This window comes from Bombina bombina, chromosome 2, assembly GCF_027579735.1.
Source record: "Bombina bombina isolate aBomBom1 chromosome 2, aBomBom1.pri, whole genome shotgun sequence".
Classification (NCBI taxonomy): Eukaryota; Metazoa; Chordata; class Amphibia; order Anura; family Bombinatoridae; genus Bombina; species Bombina bombina.
In genome coordinates, this window is record NC_069500.1 from 1,182,525,707 (window position 1) to 1,182,538,627 (window position 12,921).

Below are 12,921 nucleotides of genomic sequence, written 5' to 3' on the forward strand. Positions count from 1 at the left end.
GCCTGGTTGGGTGAAGTCGTCTCACGGTAGGGTGATCTTCAAGGGGTTAGTGTTAGGTTTTTTTAAGGGGGGATTGAGTGGGTTTTAGAGTAGGGTTAGTTGTGTGGGTGGTGGGTTTTAATGTTGGGGGGGGGAGGTATTTGTACTTTTTTTTTTTTACAGGTAAAAGAGCTGATTACTTTGGGGCAATGCACCGCAAAAGGCCCTTTTAAGGGCTATTTGTAATTTAGTGTAGGGTAGGGCTTTTTTTATTTTGGGGGGCTTTTTTATTTTGTTAGGGGGATTAGAGTAGGTGTAATTAGTTTAAAAATCTTGTAATTATTTTATTATTTTCTGTAATTTAGTGTTTGGTTTTTTCCGTACGTTAGATCATTTTTTTAAATTGTAATTAATTGTATTTAGTTTATGGAATTTATTTAATTATAGTGTAGTGTTAGGTGTAATTGTAACATAGGTTAGGTTTTATTTTACAGGTAAATTTGTCTTTATTTTAACTAGGTAGTTATTAAATAGTTAATAACTATTTAATAACTATTGTACCTAGTTAAAATAAATACAAACTTGCCTGTAAAATAAAAATAACCCCTAAGCTAGCTACAATATAACAGTTATATTGTAGCTAGCTTAGGGTTTATTTTATAGGTAAGTATTTAGTTTGAAATAGGAATTATTTAGTTAATTGTAGTAACTTTATGTAGATTTATTAAAATTATATTTAAGTTAGGGGGGGTTAGGGTTAGATTTAGGATTAGGGGTTAATATGTTTATTATAGTGGTGGCGACGTTGTGGGCGGCAGATTAGGGGTTAATAAATATAGTTAGGTTGCGGCGACATTGGGGGCGTCAGATTAGGGGTTAATATATATAATGTAGGGTTCGGCGATGTTGGGGGCATCAGATTAGGGGTTCATAAGTATAATGTAGGTGGCGGCGGTGTCCGGAGCCGCAGAATAGGGGTTATTTTTTTAATGTAGGTGTCGGTGATGTCGGGGGCAGCAGATTAGGGGTTAATAAGTGTAATATTAGGGGTGTTTAGACTCGGGGTTCATGTTAGGGTGTTAGGTGTAGACATAAAATGTATTTCCCCATAGGAATCAATGGGGCTGCGTTAGGACTTTTACGCTGCTTTTTTGCAGGTGTTAGTTTGTTTTTTTTAGCCGGCTCTCCCCCATTGATTCATATGGGGAAATAATGCACGAGCACGTTTTACCTGCTCACCGCTACCGTAAGCAGCGCTGGTATTGAGGTGAGATGTGGAGCTAAATTTTGTGGTTAACGCCGGCTTTGTAAAAACCCGTAATACCAGCGCTGTCTGAAAGTGAGCGGTGAGGGAAAACTGCTCGTTAGCACCGCACCCCTGTTAACGCAAAATTCGTAATCTAGGTGTTAGTTTGTAGAACGGCCTTATCAACATGGAACACCAGATAAGGAGGGTCACATTGCAAGCAAGCAAACAGAGACTCTGCGCACAGTAGCAATAGTTAGTAGAAAAAGAACCTTCCGAGACAAAAAACCTAATGTCAACCCCGTGCATAGGCTTAAATAGATCCCATTGCAAACTTTAAGAACAAGATTTAAACTCCAAGGAGGAGCATTTGATCTAAACACCGGCCTGATCCTAGTCAGAACCTTAGCAAAAGACTGTAGATCCGGAAGCTCAGCGTGCAGTAAAACAGACAGGGCCGAAATCTGTCCCTTTAAGGAACTAGCTTAGAGGCCCTTCTCCAGTCCAACCTGGAGAAAAGATGGAATCCTGGCAACCTTTACTTTGTGCCAGGACAAACCACGCTCTTCACACCAGAATAAGTAGGTCCTCCACACCTTATGAAAGATGCGTCGAGTAGCTGGCTTGCGAGCTTGAATGAGGAGTATCGATAACACTCTCAGAAAACCCTCTCTTGGCTAAGACTAAGCATTCAATCTTCACGCAGCCAGACTCAGAGAATCTAGATTTTGATAAATAAAAAATAAATAAAAGGGGCCTTGTTCCAGCAGATCCCTGCAACAAGGTAACCACCAAGGAGGAGATGATGACATCCCCACTAGATCCGCAAACCATATCCTTTGCGGCCACAATGAAGCAATCAGTATCACTGACAGCTGCTCCTGAAATATTCGAGCCACCACTCAAGGAAGGAGTGGTAATGGCAGGAAAGAGAAATTAGATTGAACCTCCAAGGCACCACTAATACATCTATTAGTTCTGCCTGAGGACCCCTGGACCTCGACCCATATCTGGGTAGCTAGGTATAGAGACGGGACGCCATCAGATCTATCTCCGGCGTTCCCCACCTGTCAGAATGGATCGCTAACAGCGAACAGTTGTGGGTCTCCGTCCACCCCAAATTCCAGGAAGCTTCTCGTTCCCCCCTGATGGTTGATGTAAGCCACCGGTGATATATGATCTGATTGGAATCAGGTAAATTGGGATGAACCCAGTAGGGGCCAAACCTTCAGATAATTGAATATCGCCCAAAGGTCTAGAATGTTGAACGGGAGGGAGGACTCCTCCTGTGTCCACAGGCCCAGTGCCTTCTTGGCGCCCCAAACAGCTCCTCATCCTGATAGACTTGCGTCCGTAGTCGCAATCACCCAGGATGGTCTTAAAAAGGATGTCCCTCGGGACAGGTGATCTGGACAGAGCCACCAAGAGAGCGATTCTCTCGACCGGTTGTCCAGAGAATCTGTTGAGACGGATCCAAATGATCGCCGTTCCACTGCCTTAGCATGCACAGTTGCAACGGCCTGAGGTGGAACCTGGCAAAGAGAATGATGTCCATGCTGGACACCATGAGACAAATCACCTCCATACACTGAGCCACAGATGGCCTTAAGGAGGTCTGGAGGGCAAGACATGTTGAAGCTAGTTTGCAAATTCTCTGGTCTGTTAGAAATATTCTCATGTCTACGGAATCTAATATCGTGCCCAGGAATTCCACCCTGGTGCTTGGAATAAGAGAACGCCTTTCTCTATCTTCCCCAGAGGAGAGATTCTGAATGATCTTCCGCCAGACGCAACTATGGTGCTTGTACCAGAATGTCGTCTTAGAAGGGAGCTACTGCTACACCCTGGGTTATGGCGACTGCAAGAAGAGCCCCTAGAACCTTCGTAAAATTCTTGGAACACTAGCTGAACCGAACGGAAGTGCAATGAACTGGAAGTGCTGGTCCAGGAACCTAAACCTGAGGAACTGGAAGAGTTCCCTGTGGATTGGAAGGTGAAGGAATGCCTCCTTCAAATCTATAGTGGTCAAAAACTGCCCTTCTCGAATTAAGGGAAGGATGGACCTTATTGTCTCCATCTTGACGAGGGGACATTTAGAAATTTGTTTAAGCACTTTAGGTCCAGAACTGGATAGAAAGATCCCTCCTTCCTTTCGGATCATGAAAATGTTTGAATAGCATCCCAAACCTCTCTCTATGATAGGCACTGGGGACAATGACTCCAAAGGAGGACATATTCCTTACGCATTCCAGGAAGACTTCCCTCTTTCCTAGTCTTGAGGACAGGTTGAGAGGATGAATCTGCCCCTGAGTGGATGAGATTTGAAATCTATCTTGCAACCCTGAGCTATGACCTCCAGGGCCCAAGGCTAATTAATCTGAGTAATAACAGCACAGATAAAAGAATTAGTAACCCAGAAGGCCGTTATTCTTTCCTGAAAAATGTCAAGGAGACCCTCCACCTCAAACATTTTCGCGAAGGAGACGCCCTAAAAGGTAGCCGCCACCCGTAAAAGCAAATATCCCATAGGTTGAAAATCCTTTTAAACAGAGTTTCCATCCTTATATCCGGCGACTCTATGAACAATAAACTATCCTCACACAGGCTAGCATTACGTGTGGCAAGCATAAATTAGCCCCAACCAAGTAGGGATGGGAAAGAGAGAACCCACCCACATAGAGAGCTAGGAACCGGGATACTTAAAAAGCAGACAGGAAGAGGAATCTCATCCTATTTCACTCGTCCTTAATAATGATTGCCATCAAATTTAGGACCCAGAGGTTTGACTGGCAGCTCGGCCTTTTGAACCTCTAAAGTAGTCAAAACCTCCTTTAGTAGAAAGCGTAAAAATATTCTGTCCTAAATCTAAAATTGGATCCTCCACAGGCGGAGGATTATAGGCAGCAGACTCCAACACTGAAAGTACATACTCTGAAGTTTCAGAGAGAACCTCATCCTCGGATAACTGATTGGATATATCCGACAAATTACATGATGCCACCTGAGCAGGAGTGCAAGATTTAACCTTGCGCTTAGCAGTGCGAGGGAAAGAGCTAATGGCCGCAGACACTGCCCTATGAAACTGTGCAGTAACGTCTGGTGAAAAAAGGCCCCCTCCAGATGGAGGAATAGCAGTGCAATGGGAAGCTGCATGTGCATACCAGATGCATGTAGGGTGTGCACCTCACTGGACGAGGATTACTCAGAGGTGGGCAGCTCAGAGGTATCAAACATGTCAACCTTATTTGATATAATCCCCTTATTAAGGCATATGGAACATAATTGAGAGGGCGGATATTCCCTCACAATATAAACAGGCATTACTCTTTGAAAGAGGGAGAATCCTCTAATGAATCAGAATCCTCCATAGCTCAAGTACGATATGCGGAGGACTACAGAAAAAAAAAATAACGTTATTTTAAATTTAAAAAAAAAAAAAAAGCGGCACCTTTATACTCCCAATGGCTGGGGCACCCACCACCTCCTATAACCCAGACAGAACAAAGATAAAAGTCCTCTTGGGTAGTAACTCAGCCAAGAGAAAGAAAATGGAAGCCTCGACCATTCCGGTCACATAGTTTGCAAAGCAGGACTGTCCCTGCTATGAGAAAAAGCGTGCCAAGTTTTTAAGCTGCGCAACCTTCAAAGTGAAAGTGAAACCTGTATGTTCCATCTCAGCCTACGAGCCCATAAACATCTTACACAAAAAGCAGCATTAAATCAAATAAAGCATATATGATTAAATCCAACTATTCATAAACCCCCTCAGGAGATATTAACCCTTGATTCCATATAGATAAAAGGAGCCACACTGTGACCCTGTCTTCTAGCATTTGCAATATGTGTAAAAAATTAAAACGATCTTACTGGAATCCATGCCATGGAACAGTAACACGGTCCTTCAAGTTTGACAGATTGTAGCAGCGCTTCTGACATGGACTTGAGTGAAGAAAGCAGGCAGCAAAACTTGTCAACATTGATTGCTTAAGGAGCTGTTAATATGAGTCAGGGTGGTTTCGCAGAAAGACTCTCCCTACATCTCCAGACTCTAACTTTCATCAATGCTCTCACTAAAAGGCTGACAAGACTACTTAAAACTTCAGTCTCATCTCGAAGAGTACTACCCCCCAGAAGAGACTACTCCAAAATCTTCTGACACTTCTCTGCCAACCTCCTGTGACGAAAGGCAAAGAATGACTAGGAGATGAGGAAAGCGGGGAGCTATTTAAGCTTTTGGCTGGGGTGTCTTTGCCTCCTCCTGGTGTCCAGGTTCTGTATTCCCACAAGTAATGAATGCAGCTGTGGACTCTCCCTGTATTAAAAAGGAAACATTGAATGCAAGCACAGCTCATTTATTTATGTATTTATTTACTTAGATGCAACATATTCAGTCTAAGCTAATTAAAGTGAAGGTAAAGTTTAGGTAATCCGAATATATCTATGCATTCTTTTAACATTGGATAAGATAATCTCTAACTTTATTCAATAATAAAAAAAAAAAAAAAAAAAAAATTCTGAATTTGTCCTACTGTTCCGTCGCTAACTCCTCCCAACCTCTATTTCCGGATTTGAAGTGCCGTGACGTATAGAGCGGTCCCACCCGCTCAATACGTAATCTCAGAATCGCATTCACTGTGAGCACTTGAAACCAGTCTCATATGTGCATGCGTTAATCGCAGGGAAAACATAATATTGAATGAATAGCTACACTGTGTTCATTCATTACTATGTTACGCAAGAAAGAGCAGTTGTTTGTTTATACTCTGCGACCCGATTTTAAATGCAAAATCTTTTATCAATAAAACAAAGTATCCGTAGATAAGTGATCCTCTTGTGCAGATTCAATGTTGCCGTAAACAAAAGAAGTACGAATGCGTGAAACGCGCGTGTAGAGTAAAAAATGTAGCACATGCGCAGTGCATCGAGTAAGAGGATCACGTAGGGTCACGGCCGCCTAACAGACAGAATTTCAACTGGCTAATCGAAAAAAGTCACTCAAAAAGAAAAAAAAAAAAAGAAAAAAAACAGGTCGAATTTTGAAATCGGAAAAATGTGAATGAAAAGTGAGATTACAGGATTTGTAAGCAAAAACGGGAAAAATGATGACTTCAAGTACTATTCGTTTAGAAAAAAGATTTGAATTCTGGATTGTCAAGAAGGTAACTTTACCTTCACTTTAAATAACTAAATGTCTGTCTGAATAGTGCTCCTTTCCTGGCACTGTGTGTCACTCCAGTAAGCCTGCTAAACTCTATCAGAGGGACTTTGTATATTGTGATTTGAATACATTTAATAGATTTTTAATTAAAAAAATAATATGTCAGAATATTTAGCATGAAAATCTATTTTAGTCCAGGACATCAAAGTTATTACTTATCATGCTGACATTGTATTTATCTTTGCAGAAGTGGATAGTCCAGCCATTTACTTACTATATTTAAGTAAATTAAATATTAAACCCCCTCTCTCAGAATGTTTACGTAAGCATAGTAAACAACATTGTGCTAATACATGAATTTAAACACTCCCCTGCCCTCTCTTGCATCCATTTGAGGGTAATACACCAGAATCTTCAGCAGAGCACCTCTCTCAGCCAACCTTCATGAAACAAGGCAAAGAACTACTAGGAGGGTAGAGGGAGTGGGAGGGATACTTCAATGTTCTGTTTGGGGTGTCTTGGTCTCTTCGTGGTGGCCAGGTGAAGTATTTCCCATAGGTTATGAATGTTTTCGTGGACTCTCGCTGCCATTAGAAGGAAATTGTGCTTTTTCTACTACCCCAAAGATGCTTTGGTGCACACTGCATACGTAAAGGGACACTGAACCCATTATTTTTTTTATTTCATGATTCAGATAGAGCACGAAATTTTAAGCAACTTGCTAATTTACTCCTATTATCAATTTTCTTCGTTCTCTTGCTATCTTTATTCGAAAAAGAAGGCATCTAAGCTTTTTTCTTGGTTCAGAACTCTGGACCGCACTTTTTTATTGGTGGATGAATTTATCCACCAATCAGCAAGGACAACCCAGGTTGTTCACCAAAAATGGGTCGGCATCTAAACTTACATTCTTGCATTTCAAATAAAGATACCAAGAGAATAAAGAAAATTTGCCAATAGGAATAAATTAGAAAGTTGCTTAAAATGTCATGCTCTATCTGAATCACAAAAGAAAAATTTTTGGGTTCAGTGTCCCTTTAAGTGTGATCCAGTTTAACTACCCCTGCAACATGCCACCTAGTGATTACTTAATTTGAGTTGATCTAATTTATTTTCTGAGATCAAACAAACCATCAGCGATATGCAAGAGATGATTCACAGCCTGCATACCCAATAATGATTAGTTCAGTATTAAGAGCCCAATCCTGCTATCCCTCCTTTTGCTGATCATCCAAACGAATGCCCTATGCCTCTCTCACATCTAAAATCTGCCGCAAACTGCCTTTACCCCACCCCCAGACCAAGTATATCTGGCAACTTACACCAAGCGCTGGTAGGTATGATAAGTGCCTATTGTAGTCAATACTGCTGTGCTGTTTCATTGTCTTTGCTTTGATACAGAGTTCATTTGAATATATTTTACTTACAATGCTCATTTATCTAAATTCTGCATAAAACAATACACATTTGTTTCCCAGAGATATAAAACACCACCACTATATAAAACCGCTCACATGCAGATATACAGGACTATAAAAGTTCAGCTATTCACCATAAGTAGATCAGTTCAAACCCTAACATCTACTTAAGAATTCATGTTAATGGGTATTATGTGTAATGTTGAATTTTCAAAACAGCATTAATACAATTATATAATAATATTATTATACACACATACAGTATATATTTATTTTTTAAATACATGAATGAGGTCCCTTCCTTGTCCCTTTACCAGTGCCTGTAATATCCCATAGCACAACATAAGAAGTAGAAGTGCTTATATGTCGGTCAGCTCATGCAGTGCAAAGTGATCAGAGAAATCAGTGCTCCCAAGTAGAAAGTTAATTAATATAAATCTGCCACTCACCACGCCTTCTTCATCACTGGGAACGCTGTCCGTTTCACTTTCTGAAAACAACAATAAGTAAAAATGAAAATAATGTCCATTTCACAGATTTATACATACACTGCATTTATTAAAAAGATATTTTAAAAAATAAACAAACATAGTTGCATCATATCTGGCTATGATCCAAAACAAACTGGTGAAACAAGTGTTTTTAACAAGGCAATAAAAAAACATTAGGAAAAAATAGCTTGTATGCCAGAGAGAAGTGTGTGTGCACAGTTAGCAACACAGCAAACACAACAGTAGGGCTGCAACTATTATTTTCATAATCGATTAATCGGCTAAATATTTTTTTCGATTAATCGGATAAAAATAAATCAAGCATTTTCCCCTTATATTTAAAATAAAATCCACATATTGAGTGTTACAAATATAAACTTCAGGCGCAAAGTTAACATTAACACAATTGCTTGTGCAATTTTTTAGCAGCAGAACAATGTTTTATAATTAAGCAAAACAAAACCACAAACCATATGAAAAAAAGAGGTAGAACTAGAAAACAGTAGCCTATCACTGAACATTCTGTTATACATTCTTTCAAAAAGTTTGCATTGAAATGCAAAAATGTCAGCATGACCACATGCTCCTGGCTGAGGCTGGCTCTCTTTTTGCAAGCTATTTTGCCTGCAGCAGTGAAGAGGCACTCAGATGGTGGAGAGGTGCCTGAGATGCATAAGTAGCTGGGATATTTATATTTGTTAGCTCCACCAATGCAAAGGGTTTTCCTCCTTGGCAAGGGATAAATAATAGTGGACATCAATTCAAATAACAAATCCCTTCAATCTAGGGCTAAGTGTAAATAACAAGCTTGGCACTATATCATGCAAAGCATAGTCCCAACTCTCCTGATTTAATATAAACAATCCAAATGATGACTCCTATTTCTGGGTTGTACATAATCCAGGAGTAGTTGTAAACTTATACTGTCTTGAAAATGTGAAAAGTAAACATCTGTGGATGTCCTTTAGGCTAAGGACATAACCATTAAACACTATACCATGTGCAGGAGTTGATCTGAGAGAATCAGCAGGTGCCGTGCACAGACAAATTGATTGCAAACCAACTAATCGATAATGAAATTTGTTGACAACTATTTTAATAATCTATTATATTGATTAGTTGTTGCAGCTTTACACAACAGTAAAATAAAGCACTAAAGGCATGCTTATATGAATAAATTATGAGGAAAGTTATTATATAAAGCACCACAGAAAATTATTTGAAATTGTAAATTTTCTACATTTTTTTTTTTACGTATGTGTAAATTGTGATCATAAGCATAGAAATTAATTTTAACAAAATGTTGGTTCAAGATATTGGGCGCTACAGACTCACTCATAACATGCATGTTCAAACTGTAGTACTTGGTATTTTGCATGTGTATTTTATCCTCAATACTGTGAGGGATTGTATAGTAAGAGATTTACAGTGAAATCAAGGTAAGTATACACAGGCATGAAAATTATGACATTATAGTAATGATACAGGTAAAGGGTGGGGTGATAAAGAAAGAAAGGAGTAGAAAGCATCAACAAAAGAAATTTGGAAATAAATGTGCTTTATACAAAAAATCATAACCACCATAAAAGGGGTGGGCCTCATGGACTCTTGCCAATATGAAAGAAATTAATTTATCAGGTAAGTTCTTACATAAATTATGTTTTCTTTTATGTAATTGGCAAGAGTCCATATGAGCTAGTGACGTATGGGATAGCAGATACCCAAGATGTGGAACTCCACGCAAGAGTCACTAGAGAGGGAGGGATACAAATAAAAAACAATTTATGCTTACCTGATAAATTACTTTCTCTTACGGTGTATCCAGTCCACGGATTCATCATTAATTTTGGGATATTCTCAATCCCTACAGGAAGTGGCAAAGAGAGCACACAGCAGAGCTGTCCATATAGCTCCCCTCAGGCTCCGCCCCCCCATTCATTCGACCGACGGTTAGGAGAAAAAGGAGAAACCATAGGGTGCAGTGGTGACTGTAGTTTTACAAAAATAAATTTGAACCTGACTTAATTGCCAGGGTGGGCCGTGGACTGGATACACCGTAAGAGAAAGTAATTTATCAGGTAAGCATAAATTCTGTTTTCTCTTACATGGTGTATCCAGTCCACGGATTCATCCTTGTGGGATACCAATACCAAAGCTTTAGGACACGGATGAAGGGAGGGAACAAGTCAGGTAACCTAAACTGAAGGCACCACTGCTTGCAAAACCTTTCTACCAAAAATAGCCTCCGAAGAAGCAAAAGTATCGAATTTGTAAACTTTGGCAAATGTATGCAGTGAAGACCAAGTCGCTGCCTTACAAATCTGCTCAACAGAAGCCTCATTCTTGAAAGCCCATGTGGAAGCCACAGCTCTGGTGGAATGAGCTGTAATTCGTTCAGGAGGCTGCTGTCCAGCAGTCTCATAAGCCAATCGGATGATGCTTTTCAGCCAGAAGGAAAGAGAGGTAGCAGTCGCTTTCTGACCTCTCCTCTTACCAGAATAGACTACAAACAAGGATGATGTTTGTCTGAAATCTTTAGTTGCATTTAAATAGAATTTTAAAGCACGAACCACATCAAGATTGTGTAACAGTCGTTCCTTCTTAGAAACTGGATTAGGGCACAGAGAAGGAACAATGATCTCCTGGTTAATATTCTTATTAGAAACCACTTTTGGAAGAAAACCAGGTTTAGTACGCAAAACAACCTTATCTGCATGGAACACCAGATAAGGTGAATTACACTGCAAAGCAGACAATTCAGAAACTCTTCGAGCAGAAGAAATAGCTACCAAAAACAAAACTTTCCAAGATAATAACTTAATATCTATGGAATGTAAAGGTTCAAACAGAACCCCTTGAAGAACTGAAAGAACTAAATTTAGACTCCATGGAGGAGCCACAGGTTTGTAGACAGGCTTGATTCTAACTAGGGCCTGTGCAAACGCCTGAACGTCTGGTACAGCTGCCAGACGCTTGTGTAACAGGATAGACAGAGCAGATATCTGTCCCTTTAAAGAACTAGCTGACAAACCTTTCTCCAATCCTTCTTGGAGAAAAGACAATATCCTCGGAATCCTAATCTTACTCCACGAGTAACCCTTGGATTCACACCAACAAAGATATTTCCGCCATATCTTATGGTAAATTTTCCTGGTGACAGGCTTTCTGGCCTGGATCAGAGTATCTATAACTGATTCAGAGAACCCACGCTTAGCTAGAATTAAGCGTTCAATCTCCAAGCAGTCAGTTGCAGAGAAACTAGATTTGGATGCTTGAATGGACCTTGTATTAGAAGACCTGCCTCGATGGTAGTTTCCATGGTGGAACCGATGACATGTCCACTAGGTCTGCATACCAAGTCCTGCGTGGCCACGCAGGCGCTATCAGAATTACCGAAGCCTTCTCCTGTTTGATTCTGGCTATTAGCCGAGGGAGAAGAGGAAACAGTGGAAAGACATAAGCTAGACTGAATGACCAAGGCGCTACTAAAGCATCTATCAATGCCGCCTTGGGATCCCTGGACCTGGATCCGTAAAGGGGAAGTTTGGTGTTCTGACGGGACGCCATCAGATCCAATTTTGGAATGCCCCATAGCTGGGTCAGCTGAGCAAAAACCTCCGGGTGGAGTTCCCACTCCCCCGGATGGAAAGTCTGACGACTCAGAAAATCCGCCTCCCAGTTGTCTACTCCTGGGATGTGAATTGCAGATAGATGGCAGGAGTGATCCTCCGCCCATTTGATGATCTTGGTTACTTCCTTCATCGCTAGGGAACTCTTTGTTCCTCCCAGATGATTGATGTAAGCTACAGTCGTGATGTTGTCCGACTGAAATCTGATAAATTTGGCCTCCGCTAGTTGAGGCCATGCCTGGAGCATGTTGAATATCGCTCTCAGTTCCAAAATGTTTATTGGGAGAAGAGATTCCTCCCGAGACCATAGACCCTGAGCTTTCAGGGAGTCCCAGACCGCACCCCAGCCTAACAGACTGGCATCGGTCGTGACAATGATCCACTCCGGTCTGCGGAAGCTCATTCCCTGAGACAGGTGAACCTGAGACAACCACCAGAGAAGAGAGTCTCTGGTTTTCTGGTCCATTTGTATTTGAGGAGACAAATCTGCATAATCCCCATTCCACTGTTTGAGCATGCACAGTTGCAGTGGTCTTAGATGAATTCGGGCAAAAGGGACAACGTCCATTGCCGCAACCATTAATCCGATTACCTCCATGCACTGAGCCACAGAAGGCCAAGGAATGGAATAAAGAACTAGGCAAGTATTTAAAAGCTTTGACTTCCAGACCTCTGTCAGAAATATTTTCATTTCTACCGAGTCTATTAGTGTTCCCAGGAAGGGAACCCTTGTGAGCGGGGACAGAGAACTCTTTTCTAACACCACATTCACTTTACCCTCCCGTGGAGATGCTACTTGTTAGAGCGGCAAAGAGAATGACTGGGGGGGCGGAGCCTGAAGGGAGCTATATGGACAGCTCTGCTGTGTGCTCTCTTTGCCACTTCCTGTAGGGATTGAGAATATCCCACAAGTAAGGATGAATCCGTGGACTGGATACACCATGTAAGAGAAACAGCCATTTTCCGCTGAAAAAATTAATCCACAACCCAAAAAAATAAG

General features: G+C 40.9%; 1 protein-coding gene across 1 annotated transcript in view; it reads right to left on the minus strand.

Annotated features, from left to right (window-relative positions):
* Positions 1–12,921, minus strand: part of IRF2 (interferon regulatory factor 2) — a gene marked incomplete in the record, with an annotated part of 386,799 nt that overhangs the window by 35,545 nt on the left and 338,333 nt on the right. Inside the window, 1 exon segment of the mRNA XM_053703873.1 lies at positions 8,251–8,291. Within this exon segment, the coding sequence (XP_053559848.1) occupies positions 8,251–8,291 (41 nt within the window).